The 25,477-nt window shown below is 40.9% G+C and overlaps 3 protein-coding genes across 3 annotated transcripts in view; all 3 read right to left on the bottom strand.

Moving 5' to 3' along the window:
• LOC146992588 (B-cell receptor CD22-like) overlaps positions 1-25,477 on the bottom strand; it is a 199,764-nt gene that overhangs the window by 99,350 nt on the left and 74,937 nt on the right. The window lies entirely within an intron of this gene.
• Positions 12,784-15,986, bottom strand: LOC146992593 (B-cell receptor CD22-like). Its single transcript, XM_085788679.1, has 6 exons — positions 15,735-15,986; positions 14,030-14,293; positions 13,710-13,791; positions 13,550-13,610; positions 12,989-13,161; positions 12,784-12,859 (listed from the first exon to the last, which is right to left on the bottom strand). Exons 1-6 carry the CDS (start codon positions 15,943-15,945, stop codon positions 12,784-12,786), a joined length of 867 nt encoding a protein of 288 aa, XP_085644805.1. The 5' UTR covers positions 15,946-15,986.
• On the bottom strand, positions 24,361-25,362 carry LOC146992592 (uncharacterized). Its single transcript, XM_085788671.1, has 3 exons — positions 25,353-25,362; positions 24,949-25,167; positions 24,361-24,731 (listed from the first exon to the last, which is right to left on the bottom strand). The coding sequence occupies exons 1-3, from the start codon at positions 25,360-25,362 to the stop codon at positions 24,361-24,363; spliced, it is 600 nt and encodes a 199-aa protein (XP_085644797.1).

Below are 25,477 nucleotides of genomic sequence, written 5' to 3'. Positions count from 1 at the left end.
TGCAAACCGTGTGAGTGGAAAAAATCTGACCATGAGAAATTCTGTTGTATTTTTTCCGCTGTTCACTCTGTGGTCAGGTTGCGGTTGCTGGCATGTATACGAGTCTTCCGCGTGGTTTCTTCTGCATGTGAAAGGTGATCACAAAGGGTAGACTACTGTTAATGAAACAGAAAGAACAAACATCATCGCCTTGTTCTTTATTTTAAGCCTTGGTAGATATTCTCTTGTTCTGTTAAACAGAACGTTCAGACATTTGTAGATAAACTCTACAGTTACTGAATCCTTCAGATGATGAACCAGCTCCATTTATACAGTTCATTCAAACAGCACTATCCTCACTGTGTAATAACACTCACCACTGCAATGTTGAGGTTTAGAAATGCAACAAAGGCTCAAAAATGTTTTAAGTAGGGCTGTGACTCGATTAAAAAAATTAATCGAATTAATTAGAGGCTTTGTAATTAATTAATCGCAATTAATCGCATTTTAATCGCATATAAATATTTGACCTGAGAACAGTGAGAAGCATTTTTTTTTTCACATGGATTTTAGTATACCATGAATGACTGAATACATAAGCTTAAGCATTCAAGGTGGTACTTAACCAAGACCAACAGACTAGGGATGCAAATTATCGATTAATTCATTAATCGATATTTGATACAGATTAAATGGTCTTTCCTTCCAATACACTATGATGATTACTGTAGTATTTAACTAGGCTACTTAAATCACAGAAGCATAAACTGATTTGTTGAACTCAGCCTGATGTAAACATTAATAAAACTCAGTAACCAATCACACAGGCAGCTCCATGTTGTCCCTGTGTGATGTTCAGGGACAGGTCAGGACAGTCTGAAGACAGACAGCTCTGAGGGTGAAGTCCTATCATAATGAGATGAGCTGCACCTGTGACAGTGACAGGTCATAGATATAGCGCTGCAGCTGAGCAATTAGCGCTATATAGCGCATTTAGCGTGCGCCCGTGTCTGTGTATCTCTATGTGCAGGCAGAGATCAGAGATGGTGTTTTAAATAACCATGCTAGCGTTTCACCAGCTCTCATCTCTGCCAGTCAGCCTCTCAAACTGCCGCCTCTCTCGCGTGCGGGCGCACCGCACGTAGACACACGTGAGGAAAAAAAAAAAAAAAAATTGATTTTTTTTTTAATAAGCGCGATTAAAATGCGTTAATTTTTATGTAATTAATTAATCGTAATTAATGCGTTAAAGTCCCAGCCCTAGTTTTAAGAAGTCTTTATCTGTGTCATTTTCAACAAAAGCTAAGTTTATGTGTTGTGTTATCGGCTGTGTAGCCAACATTGACTTACTGTAACGTAGTCATGGGAACAGGAACATTCAGCCCTGATGAATGGGATGTTTCACCAGTTAAGATGAAACCAGTAGGGGTCTAAACCCAATGCATGGATGGATCGGTGTATGTTCTGTCTTGACCTGGAGGAGGTAGGGGGAGAATACAGGGAGGTTGTACACAGTAATGCACTGTTTATTGTTATAGTGAACACTTAATAACAGTGATACCAATAGGTAATGAGTTACATTTTGTTATATAGCTATTTTATACAACTGTTTAATCATTATAAACACACTGAATGTCACAGATTCAACAGTGCACATTAAAATAATGAATAATGGGGGAAAAAAACATGAAAAGTAATAAATGAAGAAAATATACATGGTGTCAAGAATAAAGATGTACTAAAACAAAAAGACTTTTCACTACCATCTGGTGGAAGCAGGGTCAAACTACAACTGTTTAAGAAAATGCATGTTTCCAACAACCTATAATAACCTCTAACTATGACCTATAACCACTATATTTTTTAATCCTTATTATTTTTAAAGGACAATTCCAGGCGAATTGGGTTGTCCGCTTCGCGTCGGGCCGAACAACGCCCCTTAGCCGTGGTATAATGAGCATATACCACGGCCTGTCATGATATATTGCTTTTATAAAACGGTTACGAATAAAGGCAATATAAAAGAGGGATACGCAATCAATTTCATGTAGTTTTATTCAACCAGAAATACATATTATCCAATAAAATAGCCTCACTGTGAAAAAAATAGTCCCACCTCTCCAGACGTTAGCTCCAAATTAGCTCTGCATCTCGTCTTTTCCTCCGCTTTTTTTCAGGTTAATGTCACTGCTCAATCCACTCTACCGTTGTTAACCCTCCCCGGAGGTGAAAGTTAACCTTAAACATGTGAAGTCAACTACTTTAGTCCGTTTTTTAACATCGTAAAAACATCAGCTGTCTTTGGCTACGGACTGCAACAGTCCGTTGTCATGGATACATGACAACAACTTCCATTCATACCAGTCATACGTGCCTGACGCGGAGTGATAGCCTATGCTGTGATAAGGTTTTAGAATAGTAGCCGTGGTATATGCTCAATATACCACGGTTAACAACCAATCAGATTGCGGGATTTCACCTTTCCGTTTTATAATAACCTATAACTATGACCTATAACCACTATATTTTTTAATCGTTATTATATTTTAACTCTATCACTACTCAATAACAAAGCCCTCCCACTCCCACTCTAACCGATGATGTCACCCACTCTGACACGAACATTCCGTGCAATACACAACCATTATAATCTCATAATTTCTCCAAAAATGATCATGGTCATTGATCAGGGATTGATCAAAAACTACATGACCTATCAAAACGTGGAGTCATACGCCAATACACAAGACTTGTGTCTACTGTTTAAAGTTCAAATGAAGTCTCTAGGTGAAAGTTTGCCTGAGCAGTAGATGTTTGTTAAACTCCAATGATTGTTCTTTTTTTTTTGTCCGTCCCATTGACTTCAATGCAAAATTTTGCAGTTTTTCACGAAAAAATTCGTAAACTGTTGAGAAAAGTAATAGCATACCGATCCCGATCAAGACGCACGTTTTGATATATAATTTGAATCGAAAATCGTCCGGAAGATGAAAAAAAACTAGAAAAAGATAGCATTTCCTGAAGAAAATGCGTCTGAATGCCGAAAGCAGCTGAACGCTATTGCTGAAGCAATGCTGAATGAGCTGAAGAAATTGTTGAATCAATGCTAAATTAGTTGACCAAACTGCTAAAGCAATGTTGAAAAGACTAATGCTAAAGTAGAGTAGAGAGTAGAGGAATACTTTATTCATCCCTAGGAGGGAAAAGGCTGAAACATATAACTTGTAGTATGAGATGAATGCCTTTTTAAAGGTAAAAAGCAGTAGAAATGCTAAAGGGAGAAGAAAACATTGAAATCCTGCATGTTTAAATGTGATGGTTAAATAGTTGAAATCTGCAGCTAACCTGACAGGAAGGGAAACTGATGAACCAGCACTAACATAGCCGAAGCAATGGCTGAGAATATATTTAAAAGTAGAAGATGTGAGACTTTGTATGAAATGGCTGGAAATTACTTGAATTGTCGAAGATGACAATGACACGAAAAGTTTGAAAAATTCCTGAATTAAGAAAAAAGTTAATGCCTACTGAAATGCATTGTAAACTGACAGCAGAAGAACATTGTTGAAGAATATAGATCGAGCATTAGCCGAGTAGTAGAACATGTAAACAGCGGGTTTAATTGTGTGAAATGGTTGAGAAGAGCCTCAGTAGTTTAGGTTAAGTATAAAACAATGTGTTCAACATGAACAAAATGGGGAAATGTGTATTTTCAGTTTAAATAGCTAAAGAACAAAATTAACAGCAACGAGTCCATTAACTACAACAGGAAGATAGAGAGGTACATACAAAACAGTCTGACCTGACAACTGTAGGAAAAGTGTGTGTGTGTGTGTGTGTGTGTGTGTGTATGCTTTCAGCATTCACACTAATAAGTAGGAAAAAATCCACACAATAACAGTAGTGCCCGGGCTTCGCGGGGGGTCCCTGCAGCTATTTCATAGCTGTAGGGTCCAGTGCCCGGTGCAATGGCCCGTGGCCCTAATTAAATGAGTTCTGAGTTTGGCATTGTGAGAATCATTATGGCTGGAAAACATTGTTCTGCTTTCTGATCAGCTTCATATGGATTTTATAATGAACTGTCTTTCACACATTTTACATCCGTCCATGTTCCCACCTCATTCTGAGCTACACAGCAACACACTCCAGACTGGATCAAGGCAGGGGGAGTCGTCAAAGTTGTTGCTGTATTAAATCCCAGTGAACAGACGTCCAAACAGAAAGCCGGTGGACCTGTCAATCATAATGCAAACCATGTGAGTGGAAAAAATCTGGCCATGAGAAATTCTGTTGTATTTTTTCCGCTGTTCACTCTGTGGTCAGGTTGCGGTTGCTGGCATGTATACGAGTCTTCCGCGTGGTTTCTTCTGCATGTGAAAGGTGATCACAAAGGGTAGACTACTGTTAATGAAACAGAAAGAACAAACATCATCGCCTTGTTCTTTATTTTAAGCCTTGGTAGATATTCTCTTGTTATGTTCAACAGAACGTTCAGACATTTGTAGATAAACTCTACAGTTACTGAATCCTTCAGATGATGAACCAGCTCCATTTATACAGTTCATTCACACAGCACTATCCTCACTGTGTAATAACACTCACCACTGCAATGTTGAGGTTCAGAAATGCAACAAAGGCTCAAAAATGTTTTAAGAAGTCTTTATCTGTGTCATTTTCAACAAAAGCTAAGTTTATGCGTTGTGTTATCGGCTGTGTAGCCAACATTGACTTACTGTAACGTAGTCATGGGAACAGGAACATTCAGCCCTGATGAATGGGATGTTTCACCGGTTAAGATGAAACCAGTAGGGGTCTAAACCCAGTGCATGGATGGATCGGTGTATGTTCTGTCTTGACCTGGAGGAGGTGAGGAATACAGGTAAATGCACTGTTGATTTTTATAGTGAACACTTAAAGCAGAAGTAAGTGGTCCGGTCGTTTTCGCTAATGCTGCGTTCCAGGCAGGCTTTTGAAATCGTAAATTACAGCTTCAAGTCACAACTTACGACTTTGTAGCGTTTCAGGCAACCCACTCGTGTTTTTCCGACCTGTTTTACCGGTGAAAGTCACTATAACGGCCACTCGTAACTTCTGACCCGTGAACTCGTACCAGATCGAACTGGTACCACTTCACGGTCGGAAAAATACGAGTTTCCTTGAACGCACCATAACAGTCCTCATCCCTACGTCGCCACATTCACGGCGTTCCTTGGCTGCACACACAGCCCTGCATGCCGTTCTCTCTCCTCATTGGATAAAAACTGTAGGATACGATAAATGTTTTCTCTTCGGCTCAGAGCAGAGCAGAGCAGAGTGACTGACAGACCCGTGTTTCAGTCCAAACACTCTATGTAAGTGATTGCTGTCGGAAGATATAACTATTTAAGACTTATATTAACACAAATATATCACTTACTTCTGCTTTAATAACAGTGATACCAATAGGTAATGATGTTACATTTTGTTATATAGCTATTTTATACAACTGTTTAATCATTATAAACACACTGAATGTCACAGATTCAACAGTGCACATTAAAATAATGAATAATGGGGGAAAAAACATGAAGAAGTAATAAATGAAGAAAATAAACATGGTATCAAGAATAAAGATGTAAAACAAAAAGACTTTTCACTACCATCTGGTGGAAGCAGGGTCAACTGTTTAAGAAAATGCATGTTTCCAACAACCTATAATAACCTCTAACTATGACCTATAACCACTATATTTTTTAATCCTTATTATTTTTAAAGGACAATTCCAGGCGAATTCAACTCAGGGGTGTATTTTCATATCATTTTAGGTCTAAAAGAATGAATCTGAAGATTTTCAGTTTAATCGCTCCTGTTTTGCGGTAGTTGCGTATGTCCGTGCATCGCCACGGCAGCAATGAATGGGAGTGGATGTAAGTTCCGCTGTTTAGGCTGTTTCCAGCCCTCAAAGCCGCATTTTTTTTCCACAGACAGCATCAGATGGCTACTCAAACATGCACCGAGAAGTTTATTTACTTCAAGCAAGCCGACATGTTTGTAAAAGTCGATCTAATCCAAAGTCTCCGGGAGTCTCGCGCGAGCCCGAAGTTGCAGTGCTGGTGTATTCAGGCGCAGTAGGAGCTAACGCTTGTGTCATAAACACAGGAATATCAACTCTTTACTTGCTTGAAGTGTACATTTTTTTCCACAGACAGCGTCAGGTGGCTACTCAAACATGCGCCGAGAAGTTTTTTTTACTTGAAGCAAGTAAAGAGTTGATATTCCTGTGTTCATGACACAAACGGTAGCTTTTCCCACTGCTCCTGAACACACCGAGCACGGCAACTGGGTCTCGCGCGAGACTCCGGGAGACTTTGAATTAGATCTAGTTTTACAAACATGTCGGCTTGTTGAAGTAAATAAACTTCTCGGTGCATGTTTGAGTAGCCATCTGATGCTGTCTGTGGAAAAAAAATGCGGCTTTGAGGGCTGGAAACAGCCTAAACAGCGGAACTTACATCCACTCCCATTCATTGCTGCCGTGGCGATGCACGGACATACGCAACTACCGCAAAACAGGAGCGATTAAACTGAAAATCTTCAGATTCATTCTTTTAGACCTAAAATGATATGAAAATACACCCCTGAGTTGAATTCGCCTGGAATTGTCCTTTAACTCTATCACTACTCAATAGCAAAGCCCTGTGCTGCTTGTTCAGCGTATTGCTCTTAGCACATGGTCATAACTGAAGGAGACTGAGGTGAGTGTGTTTACAGGTTGATCAGTTCCTCTCTTCTAACAGAGCAACAGAGTCAAACAATCTGTTATAAGAATAAACAAAGTGGAAATATAAATGATCTGTTGACTTTACAGCTGGAGAATCTGAGTGAAAACAAATCTACTAAACAAGTGAAGAGATCAGTAAAAGAAAGTGTTTCAGAACATGGATTTCTTGTGACACCACTGTGATCTTGACCTTGACCCTAGTACTAACTGTGCTTCACAAGCTGGTGTTAATGATTTTCTCTCATTTGTCTCTAACTACCATCTAGTGGCAGAAAGAGGCAACTACAACCAATTAACAAATGGTCATTCTCCAGAACCTCAGTGATTTAATGTGGGTGTTTCACTTACATGGTACACTTGATGCTGAATAAATGCTGAAGATAAAACACATCAGCTGCTGAACATTGTTTGAAAGAAAATCGATCTGATCAAAAACCAGGTCTCATCTGACAAGAGAGGAGGGTGATGATTGCCTGTGATCAGAGGACAGAAGTCAAGCTGTTAAAAGAAGATGAATAACTTCCTTTTCACATTATGATATATCCATTTAATCATTACAAGTCTGACCTACAGTCATGTAGTCGCCTTACAAACCACTGAGGAAGTCCTGAGAGGCAAAAGAGAAAGATAATCCTCACAAAATTACTTTGTTCCATCTGTGAAAACATGTGAAACAAAAATGTTTGTCATTTTGTGTTTGACACATGAACTATTGATATTTTGTGCCAAGAACTGTCAAACTGATGTCTAACAGGTGGTGGACCCAGACTTTGTCACTAACTATAGCTAGTGGGTTAACAGCTAACTAGAGTTGTCACGATACCAAAATGAGTAACCACGGTACTATACCAGACAAAGTATCACGGTTCCGGGTAATATCACGATACTGCAACCTTTTTTTATTATTATTATTTTTATGAACTGCAATGTATTTGTACAAGTTATAAATACTTATTAATTACTTATAATGTTGTTTGGTGCATGATAAACATAATACTAGTGAAGTAGGAATTAGACTGAAACAAATATTTTTAAATAAGCAATAAAAAACAAATAAATGAAGTTAGAATTTATATGGTGGAAAATAAATAACCATTCAGTCTCTTGCACATTAATTTATGTTTAACAAATATAAATAATCAACTTAGGATAAAAACAAATCCACTGTCTTTTAAAAAAAAATCTATTTGACAATAATGCTTCTTCATAATAAACCATAGAGGACAGGACAAAATACAACAAACAGGAACTGATTCCCTGTGAAAACTATATTTTTATGCATTTTCTAGGTGCTTTATACTTGGACATCCTTTAACTCTTTATTCCTCAGCCTGTACACGGAGTATATAGCCTGATATTAGCCAATGAGAAAATAAACAGAGCTAAATGAATTAAGTGCCACTGACGACGACAACGCGGCAGACTCGCTGCTCGCGCCCGGTGCTTCAGCCGTGGTCAGTGTGTTGTCTCGTGTTTGTGAAGCCGTGTGCGCGTCGGACGAGACAGAACTTTAGCCCGTTGTTTGTTTTGAAGCGAGTTTCTATCGAAGCGCTTTCTCAGCTGTCTTCATGGAGTCCGTTCTTGCCGGCATGAACACACGAACAGCCAATCAGATAACAGATGGGCGGACCCAGCGTGCGGAAACAGCCTATCATATCCCCGGACATCACCAGTAACAGGCAAACAGCCAATCATTCAGCAGCTGTGTAGTTGGGTTGCAGTGGGTGCATGTGGGTTTTGTTTACAAGGGAGTGCGTGCAGTGAGAAGCCGAGAGGAGAGGAGAGGAGAGGCGGCCGCTATAGCGGAAACTGGCACCGGTAGTAGTAATCCACGGTAGTACCGTCGTGTAGAATTTGTAGTATAGTAGGAACCGTTACGTTTTGGCACCGCGGGGTACCGTGGCTACCGTGGGTATCGTGCAACTCTACAGCTAACAGCTTTATAGCCAAAGCTACTGGTGCTTAAACATGGACTAATACATTTCTAGCAAATGATTCAACTGTTAACAGATTAAAGAATAACTAATCAAGAACAAACATTGGTCTATAATGGTACTATTTGCCTCATTGGCGGACAATTTACTAATGTCATGGTCATTTTCACCTCAAAGATACTAATATTCACATGTCAATGTTCAACAAATTGAACAAATCTATCTTTCACTGACTAGCTGCTCCTAGCTAATAAGCTGTTTGCCAAGCTGTGAGTATAACACACACTGACGCTATTCAGTAAAACATTTTTTAACCCAGGATAGTCTAATAACTTGATAACACACACTTTATCTACCTTATTTAGAGATATAGGGAAAATAACTAACCCGCAGCAAACAAGGGAAGTTTTATACATTTACAGGATTTACACATTGCTTCCAAAACTCCAGACTTTACATAATAATATTTCCCCAGGCAATATTTGTCCTTTCAGTAGAAATAATGCTTTTTTTATATAAATCATTCTTAATATTTACTGATCTTGACCTCCAGTGACCATCCAAACTCTCACCCACTTGTATACAGTATATTATTCAATATAGTGTATTTAAGCAGTGGAGCAACAAAGAGAAAAGACAAAACAAAGAAAATGATCCAGAGAAACCAAAACTCTGGATAACAAACCATGTAGTTGTGGAATCGTACACGTCAGGACTTGGAGAGCATTAAGTCTGTTGTCTGTCCTCTCAGCGGTCAGCTGAGAAACCACATCATGAAAATCTTCCTCCACCAGTCGGGAAATTTCAGCATCCAACACTGGAGGCACATCACCAGACAGGGGTGTTTGTGCTTTAATGTAACTTTGAAATATGGACAGATAAGCCGTTTGTCCAAAAACAACGTCCAATTTGTCTTTTTTTCTAGTGTAGTCATATTTTGTTGTCAGGTAACGACTATCCCGGTGAGAATAAGCAACATCACCCAGGCGCATGGGCAGCAGTTCAGCTTAACTGTCTTCATTGTAATTTGTTTGAGTAGCTTCTACATCCACTTCAAAATCTCTGCACCATTTAGGAAAGTCTCTTTTCCATCTCCAAAATGTTCCTTGCAATAGCCACATAGCATGAGGTTATTCTTGAAAAATGTTATTCTTGAAAATTGTGAAATCACCTCTCCCTGGAAAATTATGGCAATCATATAGGCTATAATAATGAGGTTGTCCATGCAGCTGCTGCCCGTTCGTCACTATGTTGACGAGGAGGGAATGCAGGTAAGACCATGTTTAATCATTAATGTGAAAGTAAACTATTTCCCTCCGCCTGGCCATGTGCATTTGTTTACAATGAAGCCAGCTAAAAATCAAACGTCAGGATCACCTGCCGCCTATGAGGTGGAGTAACAGTGAAAAGGTAGTTTATTCAGAAACTTACCGTTATAGACTTACCGTTGTCATTAGAATGATGAAATGATAATTTACGCAAACTGTATAGTTCATTTTTCTGGCAGATTCATGGATAAATAGTCCACTCTCACCGTAGCCTACCGCCCCTCGTTGACCAGTTCACAGGCGGCAAAACGAAATCACGAAGTAATCCACAGAAAGCAGAGAAATTAATATCTACTTTTCATGAGCAAAACTAACCAGTCTGTGTTATTGATGTCTACGTTGTCTTTCGTCGCTGTCTTGGCGGTTGAACATCCGAGTAAGTCCGTTAGTGTCTTTTTAAATCCACAGCACACTGACCGAGTCACTAGCTAAGCGTTAGCTAGTAGCAGGAGTCAGACACAGAGAGAAGGAATAAAGTTGGTGGTGCTTCGTTGATCCGCGGTAAAAACTTAAAAACAGTTGAAGTTAACAGTCTACAAACCTGCTGCCAGCTGTGTACCGCTGGGTATTTGTTATCCTCACCTGAACTGAATCCTCTTTGGGTCAGAGAGCACCGTGGTGGCACCGCCTCTCTGCCAGCCAACCGACGTATCACTCCGCCCCCATTCAAACGTACAGAAAACACACAACAAAAAGTAGTTCCCAGTCAAAAAACACACTTATTCCCCAAACCAAACTCCTCACAAAATACATTTAATCTTACATTATCTTTATGTAATATGTTGTGTATGTTATGTAAAGCACTTAGAGTTGCATTTTCTGTATGAAAAATGCTATAAATTCTGGTTGATTGAAATTTGGTTTTAGTACAATTATCTCTACTGAACACTCTACTACCAAGAGCTACACAACAAGTAGTGCTGACTGTGTAGCCTCACTATAATGTAGTCATAGGAACAGTAACACCCAGCTGAAGAATGGGATGTTTCACCAATGAAGATGAAACCACTCTCGTTTAAAACCCAGTAGCCTACATTGATGGACCAGTGTGTGTTCTGCCTTGACCAGTTGGAGGGAAACATCAATATACTGCTATAGTGAACAATTAATAAATACCAATAGGTAATGGTGTTATCAATAATAATGATAATCAGTGTTGAGGTGGCAGATCAGGATCCTACAGATCCAGATTTAGAAACATCTGCATAATGAATAACAATACTTAACCAGTTATACATATTTAAGTTTATTATTACCTACTAATATTTCATCAATCATCGAGAGACATGGAATATTCTGATTGTATGTTACAGCTGTTTAATTATTATAAACAACACAATGAAGGCTGCAGATTCAACATTATGAAGCTTTTTTTTTTTTTTTTTTTTTTTTTTAAAGAAACGTTATAAATGTGAAAAAAAGAAGAAGAAAGAACTGGTGTCAACAAAAGATTTATAATAACAAAAAAACAAAAGGGTAAAAATGACCTGTAATCTGAAAAACACTTACAGAATAAAAGAAAAAAAAAGTTATGAATGTAAAAAACGACTGGTGTCAACAATAAATTTGAAAGATATGAAACAAAAAGGCAAAGGGTAGAAATTACCTAATCTGAAAAACACTGCTTTTTGCTACAATCTGGTGGAAGCAGGCTCAAACTACAACTCTATCAGAAAATGCATATTTCCTACAACCTATAATAATATATAACTACTACATTTTAATTCTAACTTCATAGCAAAGTACTGTGCTGCTTGTTCATCTTATTGCTCTTATCACATGGTCATGACTGAAGGAGACTGAGGTGAGTGTATTTACATGTTGATCGGCTCCTCTCTTCTAACAGAGAAACAGAGCCAAACAATCTGTTGTAAGAATAAACAAAGAAGGAATATAATTGATCAGTGGTGACTTTACAGCTGGAGAATCTGAGTAAAAACAACTCTACTAAACAAGTGAAAAAAGGGATACCGGTAAGTAAAAGAAAATGCAGAACAAGGATTACTTGTGACTTCACTGATCTTGAACTTTAGCCCTAACTGTGTTTTACAGAGCTGTTGTAAATGATTTGCTGTCATTTGTCTCTTTACTACCATCTAGTGGCAGAAAGAGGAAACTACAACCAATTAACAGAGTCATTCTGCAGAACCTCAGTGATTTAATGTTGGTGTTTCACTTACATGGTACAAAACAACTTTACCTGTTAGTTCACCTGTTAGTTGGTTTGGTTTTATTCCAGCCTTGTTGATATGAAACATTACTCAGGCCAGTGTTCACACCTCCACAAAACACAGAAATACTGAGGTGAGATAAGAAAAAAAAAATGCAAAAATGACACAAATATGATTGTTTCAAATCCAAAATGCAGTGTGAAGCCAATTGTTCACCATGAACAGGTGGTGTCCAAAACTATGTACAAAACAACTTGTTGGTGGTGGACAAAGTTGTGACCCAGCACAGAGACACAGGTCTCAGGTTCTGGTAGCGGTACCTCTGGCTCAGTTCATAATTATCTGAGTCCACAGACAGGAAGTGGTGAGGGATTACGTCTCTTCTCTCTTACAGCTGCTGTGGGTCTGTTGGAGCAGCTGCATGGAGACAGAAGGAGGAGCTCAGCTGACCAGAAACATGTCAGACAATGACACATTCACTATTTATGCAGTAATTCATCAACTCTGTAGCAATTAAAAGGCAAAATTCACATTGTTTGTGTTGAATGGGACAATGATTTTCTTCCAGAGGAATAAAAATAGAAAAACCATTTACCACGTCGACTAAAGAGTCAGTGTTTTCTGAGGGGTTTGTTGACTGAGCTGTACAGAGCAGCTGTATCCTCTGAAGCTTCCTGACCTCTAGTTCTGAGAGGAACATACAGTAAATTACATCAGGAGATCATGAAGAAAAAAATATTCTGCTCTTACTGTCAGAGATGGGAACATTTCAACAGAATGATTGATAGTGATGTTCATGCATGAGGAGCTGCTCACCTCTGGACTGGACTGGCACACTGGTTAAATGCCACAGCATCGTACACAACCACGTCTTCTTCCTCCTTCGTCTTGTTGTGTCTTCTGGCCTGAGCCGATCTGATACTGGAGTGATCTCTGGAAAAGTGGACACTGGCATAATGAAGATCATCCTGCTCCTCAGATGGTTCTATCTGTAGATAGTGGACAAATAAAAATAGCTATTTATTTAACACACATTTATCATTAACTTTCTGAACCAGAATATGTATTTTGATAATTTCTCTGTGGAAATGTGAAACGTTGAGTGATGGTATCATAAATTCACCAACAACATTGACATTATAACTTCACTTTGCAGAACTAGGTTGAAACCTGTGGTGGACTGTGTCGTCACTGTGTCTGTGGTAGAAAAACTAGACTTTGTACTTGCATCACAAGACCAGAGTCAGGTCACGTTGCAACATTTGTGACTTTTTGAACCCAGAATTTACGCAATAGGAGTCAAGGGAGCAAACCACCACACCACGGTGCTGCTCAAACATCAACATGCACTGGAGTGGATCAGTTCATCTTTCTCACCTGTTCCCTGTCGTCTGGTCTCTCTCCAGCCTCTGACCTCTGCTCAGACCTCCTCTTTTTTCTGGTCAGAAGAATTATTATTTAAAAAGGTTAAAACTCACTGAATGACTGATTTTAAATGAGTTTGTGAACTAATATTTGGGGAAACAGAACTACTCACATGATCCAGAGGAAGACAGAGAAGAGTAGGATTACTAGGGCCACGACAGTGACTGTTGTAACAGCTGTTAACTTCCACGCTCCTAGAAAAGAGAGAACACATAAATAAAATGAGCTAGCAGGACGTTACCCAGTATAGTAATCACTTCGTTTTATAAACATTGTCCTCTAAAATCTTACAACCACTCATGACAGACATCACTCTAGTCTCAAGGACATGAGATCTTGAGAGGAAAAGTTGAGATCCCACATTAAAAGATGTCTACAGCTACAGCTCTGACAGAGTGATATGATTTCTGACACAGTCTGTGTGTAACTCACCTGACACAACAACAGTCAGATTTAAGGTGGACTTCTGACGTCCTATTGTGTTCTGGGCTTCACAGGAATAATTCCCACTGTGTTCAGGTCTGAGGTCAGTGATGGTGAAGATCTGTCCTGAAGCTTTTGGTGAGTCTTCATCCTCCTTGTACCAGGTGTAATTAGCTGCTGGGTTAGCATCACTGCTACAGGTCAGAGTCACTGAACTGCCCTCCACTATCTCAGCAGAGGGACTCACTGACACAGAGGGAAGCTTTGGAGCATCTGGAGGAGGAAACACCAACAACATAGTCAATCGGCATGTGTTTGGCAGCATAATAAATGTTAAACATTGTTCTTTACGAGTATTAGGGCCAGAGAGAAAAAATAATTCACAGACTTCGAGAATGAAGTCATAATTTTACGAGAAAAAAGTCGTAAAGTTTGATACTTATGACAATGTGATGCTGATGTGTCAAAAGTATCTCCTTGTTTATGAAACCTATACTGAAGTACAACTTCACGATGCTCCACGGCCCTCATTTTAACAACTTTCCTCCTCTAAAACAAGGTTAGAATATTATGACTTCATTCTGGTAAATGTATGACTTTATTCTTGTAAATTTATAACTTTATTCTTGTAATATTATGACTTTTTTCTCGTAAATGCATGAATTTGTTCTCGTATTATTATGCCCTTGTTACGGCCGAAAGGGGTCTCTCTTGTGGGTTGACAATCTCTTGTGGGTTGACTCTACCTCTAGTTTCGTCTGGATTCTGTGTGAAATAGTAACAGTAACTTTGGGTATGTGACTTTTTGTGCCTGCACAGTACGTTCGTTGGGTTGCAGCTTAGGTGTAAGTTGGCAACATTTTGTGTAGCAGTGGCTACTTTTGTGTTGTGCTGTGGCAGTCCACTTTCGGTTGGGTCACTTGTGTGTGTTACTGGTTGCTTAGTTGTGGCTTCGTTTGGACCTTGTGTGTGTCACTCCATAGATCAGTGGATCTTTGTGTGATGGAGTTGACTTAGTGAATTATAAGGTCAGTGTCTGTTGGTTAATGGCAACTATGTGCGACTAGTGTTGTGACGTTCACGAACGAACCGATTCTATTGAACGGCTCGTTAACATGAACGATGGGAACCGAGTCGCAGCTGGGAACCGTTCCTGGGGGGGGGGGGGGGGGTTACGGCTGAAAGGGGTTCGGCCTTGTGTGTGTGTGTGTGTGTGTGTGTGTGTGTGTGTGTGTGTCTCTCCCTCCCTTTTCCCTCACAGCTCCATCCAGGTCCCAATCAGGACAATGAGGCTCACCTGGGCTGATGAGCTTAAGAACCCTGCAGCTGACACTGGAAAGCGGGGGCAGTGCTGGGGACTGCTGGGCTTGCCTTCGTTTGGACCTTGTGTGTGTCACTCCATAGATCAGTGGATCTTTGTGTGATGGAGTTGACTTAATAAATAGTATGGTATTTTTAGTAAAATATTATTCATTGTCTTAAGGGGGGTGGGTGTTACGGCCGAAAGGGGTTCGGCCTTGTGTGTGTGTGTGTAATTCAGTGTTTTTGTCCACTGTTATGCCCCTCTGGGCCAACGAAGTTCTGGGGCGTAACACCCTTATTCTCTTAAATTATGACTTTATTCTCAAAGTCTGTGATTGAATGTGGCTCTCCATCGTAGTTCTTGTAACTAATCAGTTTCATATGAATATTTATAAAAAACACTCCCACTCACATTTCACATCAATAGAGATGAATTCAGACGTCCTCCTCTCCAGATGATTGTCAGCTACACAGTAATACTCTCCAGAGTCAGAGGACTGGATGGAGCTGAAGACCAGCTGTGGTTCTTTGTTGAACAGTGTCAGGTTCTTCTTGTACCAGGTGTATTTAGCTGCTGAGTCAGTGTCACTGCTACAGGTCAGAGTCACTGAGCTGCCCTCCATGATTTCACCTGGAGGATTCACTGACACTGACGGCACCTTCAGAAAATCTGCAGGACAAAACATCAACATGTGTTTCTTGAGCAGCCATGTTGTGTTGGATTAAAGTGTTTTGTTTCTTGAATACAAGAGAAAACTCACACAATGGGGGAGAGCCATGATTCTTATGTCCCTTTAAAGCACAAGAGATCATGTCTCCAGGAGAAAACCTGTCTGTATAAGAACTTCCCTCCTCCATGATTTTCTCTCCGTTCCTGATCCAGACGTAGGAAAGACGACCAGCTGGACTGCAGCTGCTGAGACACTTCAGCTCTGCCTCAGTATAAAACTGATGGACTGTTATTGTTCTGGTCACCTGCATCTCCAGAGCTGGAGACAGGAGGAAGAACCCACAGTGTTAGTGGTTAACATGAAAGCATAGGGTGAATTCCAATTCTCCCCTAGCCCTTCATTTTGCGCGTTCACGTGAAGTAGTAGGGGTGTCCCAATTCTGGTTCAGACTAGGGCCCGACCGATTTATCGGCGAGCCGATTAAATCGGCCGATTATAGCCCGTTTGAGACTAATCGGTAATCGGCCGAAACTCGCCGATTGTCGCCGATATTTTCAGGAATAAAATGCAGGGAATAAAACTTGGTTTTACTTTGAAAAGATTCCCCCGCACCGGCGCCGACCTCATGACAAACTCCATCCACTACCACCTCAGTCACAGCACACAGCAGAGTGACTGATCTGTCTCAAAACCAGTGTTGCCACTGGCTTTCTGTTTCCCTTTTTTTTTTTTTTTTTTTTTTACCGCGGTCGGGTTGTGAATTAATTAATTAATGCTCGTCTCCGGCCGTGTTGGGTCCGGGATTCAACAAGCCGGTCGGGGTCGGGTTTTACCGTTATATACCGGCACGGCAGTATGCTCATTTATCAGCAATAAACACAGTAGATGAGGGTGAGTGACTGAGCTGAGGCTGTGTGACGGGCGGGGGGTCCGCGGTGTGGAGCGGTGCGGGACTCTGACTGCAGCGGGGACTATCATGTCTCGGCTCCGTGACACTGCAGTGAGACTGACCGCCGGTGAGCGCTTTGACACGGTGCCGGGCACGGCAGCAACCGCTGATCGCTTTTGATTGAAGAGAGAGAGAGAGAGAGAGAGAGAGAGAGACGCCGTGCCGTGTAAAAAAAACAACAACAAAAAAGTTTCACGTGTCATGACTTCCTGTATTTGGCCCTTCAAAATAAAAGCCCATATTGATTTTGACTTCATTTTGACAAGACAGGGCTTCAAATGTTTTTTTTTTTTCATGCAACCAATCGACCAATGAAATTTTAGTCGGCTAATGATTTTTTGGTCGACCAGGCAGCCCTAATTTATATGTTATATAATATATATAGATATATTATTATAGTAATACAATTTTAAAACTTAATAAAAAAATAAAAATAATCGGCCGATTAATCGGTTATCGGGTTTTTTTCCCCCTAATAATCGTAATCGGCATCGGCCCCAAAAAATCCATATCGGTCGGGCCCTAGTTCAGACGAGGGTTAGGGTGAAGTGGTAGGGCTATCTCGCCCTTGAAACGGAGATTTTTCAGGTGCACACTACAAACCGAGGGCTATGGCAAGTTTCCCAGAATGCATCTTGCGGCAACCGGCAGCTGTTTTATTTTTCACTGTAGCGCTGTTATTACGTCATTTTGTTAAGTTTTAATATTTTTTCATGCGAGAAAGTAGCTGTTTAGATCCCCAATGTGCGGTCGGTTTATCCAAATGACGGCTGTTTAGACGTTTGCTCCGTTGTTTTTCAGAGAAGTGAAGCTCCACGTTGGAGCCTCCACCTGTGGAGAAGATCAGCGGCTCGTCACGGAGACACTACCCCGTCCGGAGAGCTTGTCAGCCGGCCAACCTCCCGACCTCATCCCGGTAGAAAAGACGACCGCTAATTAACTTACCCGCAGGTTTTTAAAGGTTTACTGCCACATAGTTACATTCTTTTTAGGAGATAAATGCTGGTCTCATTGATGAAATGTAACAATTGTGGCAGTCGCATTAATTTGTTTAAATTAAAAGTGAAGCTTCATGTGTTTTGGACACAGGAGCAGCACTGCCTGGGGGCTCTGTAGCCTACATACAGAAATCACCACATTTACATCAATAAATAAATGTTTTACAATGAACCGATCAGTCTTCATTAAATTTTATTTTATTTTATTAACCTCTTCATGCAGAGGCCATTTTTGGCAATTTCCGCCTGTTTTTGTATCACTGCAATTAAAGCTTTATAACTACAGAAGTACTAATCCCACAACTATGGTTTATGGCTTAAATGAAAGACAACCTTTGTCCCTTTACAGCTATATCTATAAAATATTGAATTGAGCCATTCCATAAAAAATTGAGCTTCTGAAAATACATTTTTTTTTGGAAAAAAAAAAAAACGAGTTTGAAATTTTTGGTGAAAAGGTGATATTTCAAAATCCTAATTATAAAACAGGTTGAATTTTACATATATGGTTCACACACTCCCTGTCCACATACTATGTACCAAATTTTGTAAAACTAGTGAGGCACTATAGAGTTTTTCCCATGGCAATGTCCAGTGTGCAAAACCTGTCCAAAATTGTCCAATCTGGCTAAAATGCACACTGCAAGATTTTAGTGAGATTTTTTTTTCCCCAACAGATAACCTATTGGGGCCAATCACAAACTTGATGGCTTTTAGGAACACTAGTTCCATAAGTAAAATGCCATTTGAAAATTTAATTTAGGGGGATGAATATTTAGTGTCCAAAACCCATCCAAACAGGAATTTGACCTATTTTCGCCTGTATTATATTGTTATTTTCCTTTATAACTCCAGAAGTAAACATCCCACAACCACCAGTGATGGCTTAAAGGACAATTCCAGGCAAATTCAACTCAGGGGTGTATTTTCATATCATTTTAGGTCTAAAAGAATGAATCTGAAGATTTTCAGTTTAATGTCTCCTGTTTTGCGGTAGTTGCGTCTGTCCGCGTATCACCACGGCAGCAATGAATGGGAGTGGATGTAAGTTCCGCTGTTTAGGCTGTTTCCAGCCCTCAAAGCCGCAATTTTTTTCCACAGACAGCATCAGATGGCTACTCAAACATGCACCGAGAAGTTTATTTACTTCAAGCAAGCCGACATGTTTGTAAAAGTCGATCTAATTCAAAGTCTCCCAGAGTCTCGCGCGAGCCCGAAGTTGCAGTGCTGGTGTATTCAGGCGCAGTGGGAGCTACCGCTTGTGTCATAAACACAGGAATATCAACTCTTTACTTGCTTGAAGTGTACATTTTTTTCCACAGACAGCGTCAGGTGGCGACTCAAAGATGCGCCGAGAAGTTTTTTTTACTTGAAGCAAGTAAAGAGTTGATATTCCTGTGTTTATGACACAAACGGTAGCTTTTCCCACTGCACCTGAACACACCGAGCACGGCAACTGGGTCTCGCGCGAGACTCCGGGAGACTTTGAATTAGATCGACTTTTACAAACATGTCGGCTTGCTTGAAGTAAATAAACTTCTCGGTGCATGTTTGAGTAGCCATCTGATGCTGTCTGTGGAAAAAAATTGCGGCTTTGAGGGCTGGAAACAGCCTAAACAGCGGAACTTACATCCACTCCCATTCATTGCTGCCGTGGCGATGCGCGGACAGACGCAACTACCGCAAAACAGGAGCAATTAAACTGAAAATCTTCAGATTCATTCTTTTAGACCTAAAATGATATGAAAATACACCCCTGAGTTGAATTTGCCTGGAATTGTCCTTTAAATTAACAAGGACATTTGAAATAGAATAGAAATAGAATAAAACATTACTACATTAAAACTGGGGCAGTAAAAACATACTTTATGTGTATTGCTTACTTGTTGACACTAGGGGGAGAGGGAACCACAGGAACCAGCTGGGTGCAGGCTTAAGCTTTGCCCAATCAGGGATCATTATATATCAGGTCACACCTTACAGTCTCGCCTATTGGACGAACGACTTTTCACCCCCGTGACTATGATTGACAGGCGACAAGAGATTCGCAAAGCGGGTGCGCAGTCTGACGGCGAATGACTCAATAGCATTAGCACTGTGGGTAAACGTACACTCTGATGGATTATCTGGTCACGATGGATCAAATCGAACATGACGGTTTGGTCGAGCACATCTTCAGCTTTAACAAGAGGGTAAGCTTGTAATTTTGTTCAGTGTTTTAGTGGGTCTTTTATTGATGATTGTCCGTATTTTTCGGCACTCGAAAATGACTTCCGGGTTTGTTTGTGTTCAGTGAGCAGGCTTGTTTAAAACTTTGATGGGGTAAAAACTGCATTTTTGTTCTTTGCTTTTGTTTATATGACAGTATACGATTATTTGGTGGTGAAAGAAGAGGTGTACAGATCGTACATATATGTTTTCACCTTCGTTGTTGACGTGACGTCGCTTGTGGGCTGCCGTAGTCTGATATTGTTTGAGACATTTTCAGTGACTGTGAAAAAACCGTAGCACCTAGAAACTTCTTTTTTTTTCTACATGTTGCCGAAAGTGTCCTTAAAAGGTTTGTGTTGAAGTTTTCATTACACCATGCCTACTTTTCGTTGTATTAAGGACGCCCTTCATGTGTTATTAATTTGGGACGCCGGCGTCCCAACCACTAGGGGGCCTGCGTGAACAGGTTAAGTTAACGTGGTTTTGAATAGAGGATTTGTGGCAAAAGCTCGTCACGTCTGCTTATGTGAAAGCCAACAGAGACTACTGATGACGTACTGTATGTGATTGTTGAAGTGGTGTCCCAATTCGTAGGGGTTGACTTTCAACCCTACTCCTTGTAGCTCCGTTTCAAGGGCAAGGGTTAAGGGCTAGGGCTAGGACTAGGGGTAGGGGTAGGGATGAAAAACAGAATTGGAATTGGGCAATAAAATACAACTTTCTATAAGCACTGATATGGAGGAGCTGTAACCACATTAGGTTACCTGTGTGTGTGTGTGTGTGTGTGTGTGTGTGTGTGTGTGTGTGTGTGTGTGTGTGTGTGTGTGTGTGTGTGTGTGTGTAATCACATGAAGTTACCTGTGTGTGTTAGAGTGTGGGAGAGGAGTGCGCGCTTCCGTGCGCATTTGTATGTTACCTGTGTGTTTTGATGTGTGTGTGTGTGTCTGTAACTGTAATCACATGAAGCTGGTTCTAGAGTCTGTGTGTGTGTGTGTGTGACTGACTTGACACATGTTATGAGCTGCATCCTGTGTCAGTCTGATTTAGCTGTGTCTGTGTTTATAAACATTTAAACGAGCGCCAGGTGGATTGTTTATGAAGTTAACGAGCTCTGGCCTGAGAATCAGACATTACCACGGCAACTCGAGGTGGTTACCACGGCGATAGGGGCCCCCCAGGCTGAGGCAGACAGAAATGTGGAGAAAAACAGCGATTTTCTGCCTCTGCACTGGTCTCGCAAAAGGCTTAGCGTGACAAAACGGTAACTCCTATCAGAACAAAACACAGATCAACGTTGCTCTAAGGACTTCCTGAAAAATCTGGTACGATTTGGTGTTTCTACAGTAAATATTTTGGAGACGGTTACACCCCGCCTTTCCGAAGCCCCGCCTTTCCGACAATAGACTTCCATTCATCGTAATAGCGGGGTTTTCTATTTTTTCTAAAGACCCCGCTACTCCGAAAAGGCCAGTGGGGGAAACCCCCCCACTCCGAACGGACAGACGGACCTAATCAGAAAGGAACCAGAGGCTGTGCAGTGCGCAGTGCGCAGTGATCCTTTTTTCCTTTTTGGGGTCAAACGGATCATGTGCATAATTAACTGCAAAACAAGCAAATACTTCATACTGTATTAATGACTTATAATGTTCATTATGCTTCTAGCCTGTCTAGCCTCTACCTGGTCTTTTTACTAAACTTAACCAACTCCTTTCTTCATTGCCTAAGCCCAACCAAAGCACCTCCCTCAGTCAGCTGTCAGCACGAGCGGTGGCTGCTGCAGCCTCGCGCCCGTGTGAGCTCAAGCCGGCTTCAGCCGCGCTCGAGCGGAGGAGGGGGGGAGAAAAAGAAAAAAAGTGTATTTCTATTACTGTGTGGAGATCTCCAACAACGGAGTCTGGGAGAAAGCAAGTGGGACAGATCTGCCCAGTCTCTGAGCAGCGCACGTTTCACAGACAAGCCACAAAGCAGAATGTAAACAACGTCACGCGGTTCAGCACCTTGGACAGCTGCGGGGGGGAGGAGGGGGTGTCGGAGTAGCGGTGTTTCGAAGTGGGGGTATTTCGGAACAGCGGGGTGTCGAAGTGGAGGGGTGTCGGAATGGAGAGCTGTCCCCTTTGGAGACGCTGGCAGTTTTAAAACATTGGTCCGTTCTGCTTCTCTCAGAAAATATTTGTATTGGAGTCAATGAGGAGCAGAGACAGACGTGGCCGCACTCAGAGGCTTATTCTGTAAATTCTGTAAGTCTCTCTGATATTTTGAGCACATGATATGAGAGGTAACAAGTTTGTCTTACAAATTCGGAAAAAATCATGTGTGTAGAGTGTAAATTGTGGCCGTGCTGACAGTTTATCCAGAAAAAATCCAGAATGTTTTTTCACTCTCTCCCACTCTAACCGATAGGGGTGTGCATTGGCACTGCCCTCACGATTCGATTCGATTACGATTCAGCAGGTAACGATTCGATTCGATTCGATTCTACGATGCATTGCGATGCATTGCAATGCATCAAAATTCTACTGCACACAACACGGCAAATTTTTCATCAGTCATGAAATATTGAACAACAGATTTTATCGGCTGCTATGTGTGTATTATCACTCTCCTGTATCTTTGACATAAATGTCATTAAATAAAATAAAACTGAATGGTATTGGATATGGGATTTTCAAACCTGAAAAAGAAAACATAAATCACTTCTAGGGCTGCCCCCAAAAATTAGCCGACCAAAATTTCATTGGTCGATTGGTCGCAGGAAAAAACAAACAAACCTTTGGAGCCGTGTCTTGTCAATATTAACTCAAAATCAATATGACTGAACTATATGAAACACTACGGGGCTTTTATTTTGAAGGGCCAGATACAGGAAGTCGTGACACTTTTTGTTGTTGTTTTTTTTACACGGCACGGCCATACGGCAGGTCTCTCTCTCTCTCTCTCTCTCTCTGCATCAGAGACCCTCCAGCCTGAGCTCAGTCACTCACCCTCCTCTACTGTGTCTATTGGTGATAACGGGCATACTGCCTGTAGTAACGGTAAAACCAGACCGGCTTGTTGAATCTCGGACCCAACACGGCCGGACTCACGAGCGTTAATTAATTAATTCTCAACCCGACCGCGGGTGAAAAATAAAAAAAGGAAAAAGAAATCCAGTGGCAACACTGCTACTGCTGGTGCTGCCGCTTAGCATGTAGCTACGGGCTGCGCATGTCGTTGCTCCGGAAATGCCCCCGGAGGTAATTGAAACTTCACAACTTTATTTGAGGCCAGAAAATAAACAGTAACATAATCGATTATGGCACGTTCCCGCATCGATGCTGAATCGTGCATGTCCCGCATTGCAATGCATCGCCGAATCGATTATTGTTGACACCCCTACTAACCGATGATGTCACGCACTCTGACACGAACATTCCGTGCAATACACAACCATTATAAACTCATAATTTCTCCAAAAATGATCATGGTCATTGAACAGGGATAGATCAAAAACTATATGACCGATCAAAACGTGAAGTAATACGACAATACACAAGACTTGTGTCTACTGTTTAAAGTTTAAATGAAGTCTCTAGGTGAAAGTATGCCTGAGCAGTAGACGTTTGTTAAACTCCAATGATTGGTCTTTTTTGCTCTTTTTTTTTCGCCCGTCCCATTGACTTCAATGCAAAAATTTTGCGCAGTTTTTTGCGACTTACGTCGCGAAAAATTCGTAAACTGTTGAGAAAAGTAATAGCACACCGATCCTGATCGAACCGCACGTTTTGATATATAATTAGTAGCGAATCGAAAGTCGGCCGGAAGTAATAACAAGAAAAAATCCACACAATAACAGTAGTGCCCGGGCGATGCCTGCACTGGTCCCTGCAGCTATTTCATAGCTGTTGGGACCAGTGCCCGGTGCGATGGCCCGTGGCCCTAATAAAAAGTGGATGTGGTAATCAGATATATATTCTTTATTCTGATAATTCACTTTCTTATAGTGTTTCTCTCTATTGTTAATACTCAGTAATCTCCCTGTTTAACTATAGAGCTTGATACATATAATCCTTTAACTCCAAAAGACATTTGAGCTTCATCACTAATCTACAAAGATTTGTTCAAGGATTATTTCATCATGTTCATAGCAGCTCCTCACATCCAACTACAGCCCTTTAAGGTGCTTTATTAAAAATGTGACACAAGAAAGTTTTAATGATGTTTCTGTGTTTGTCAGTTTGTGTTCTTACCTGTGATAGTCAGAGTTGTACCAGGTAAACTGTTTCCCCACTCAGAGCTTCCTGCTTTGAATGTGACGTGATACTGAGCTGAATCTGTCTCTCTCAGGTCAGTGATTCTCAGAGTGGAGCGTCCTCTCTCTGTTTCAACAACCTGAACACGACCTGAATATTCAGAGTCTTTACTAAGATCCTCAGGCTCTGAGGGATTCTGCCAACGACGACTACGTTCAGGACTGAACCAGAACTTTGATTTAACATCATAATAACTGTTGTAAGTACAAGAAATCTCCACTGATGATCCTTTGGAGGCACAGATTCTTCTGTCAGTGTAAATCACTCTGGTGCAGGATTTACCAACGACACCTGAAAGATTAAATGTTTTATTAAACCAGAGTAGCACCTACATGTTTAAAGACACAGTTGTGTTGTTAAATTAGAGCAGAGTTCAATACAATAATATGGTGTTAATATAGAAACAGAAAACTGAGTCCTCCATATTATAGATACATGCAGTCATGTGCAGTAGGTTAAATGTGCCACCAGGTGGTGATATGTAAGTGGAAGACTGAAGTAAACTCACAGACTGGAGGAGAAGGGAAGTCCTCATGTCCTTTCAGAGCACAGGAATAACTATCCACAAGATTAAAGTCGTCTGTAACTGAAGCTGTTTCTGTCCCAGTTTTCTGTCCATTCTTGTACCAAGTGAAGGAAGAATGATCAGGTAGACGACAACTGCTGAGACACTTCAGCTCTGCCCAGTTCCAGTACAGTGTTGAGGGGGTCACCTGCACCTTTAGACCTGGATTTCCAAAGAAGAAAAGAAAATATTTTTTTTTATCTGTTGTGAACACATCAAAGTCGGTTATTGACCCTTTAATATTTTCTCCTGGAGTCATCATGTGACCTGGATGTGAATATCTGATCACACAGTAATGTCCATATGTGAGTCTAGAGGGGAGTTACCATCATCTCCTCATATTTAACCAGTCGTCATCATGTGATCCAGAGTTCACACTGAAGCCCATTAAGTCATTAGTAAGTGGAGCTCTGAGCTCAGATTGTCTTCATCTTTCATTAACACAGCTGTTTCTGTTGATCTGAACATCTGG

Source organism: Trachurus japonicus, chromosome 1, assembly GCF_045865225.1.
Source record: "Trachurus japonicus isolate A0001 chromosome 1, Traja_1.0".
Lineage (NCBI taxonomy): Eukaryota > Metazoa > Chordata > Actinopteri > Carangiformes > Carangidae > Trachurus > Trachurus japonicus.
The sequence above is the reverse complement of the archived record's forward strand: the minus strand, read 5'-3'. Positions and strand labels throughout refer to the sequence as shown.

Coding starts and splice junctions, on each gene's coding strand:
- LOC146992593 (XM_085788679.1), bottom strand. CDS start 15,945: ATGGAGGGCAGCTCAGTGACTCTGACCTGTAGCAGTGACACTGACTCA. Junction 14,294..15,734: donor CATCTCTATTGATGTGAAAT/GTGAGTGGGAGT, acceptor TTCCTCCTCCAG/ATGCTCCAAAGCTTCCCTCT. Junction 13,162..13,549: donor GACCAGACGACAGGGAACAG/GTGAGAAAGATG, acceptor CACTATCTACAG/ATAGAACCATCTGAGGAGCA.
- LOC146992592 (XM_085788671.1), bottom strand. Junction 24,732..24,948: donor CTTCCCTTCTCCTCCAGTCT/GTGAGTTTACTT, acceptor TTAATCTTTCAG/GTGTCGTTGGTAAATCCTGC.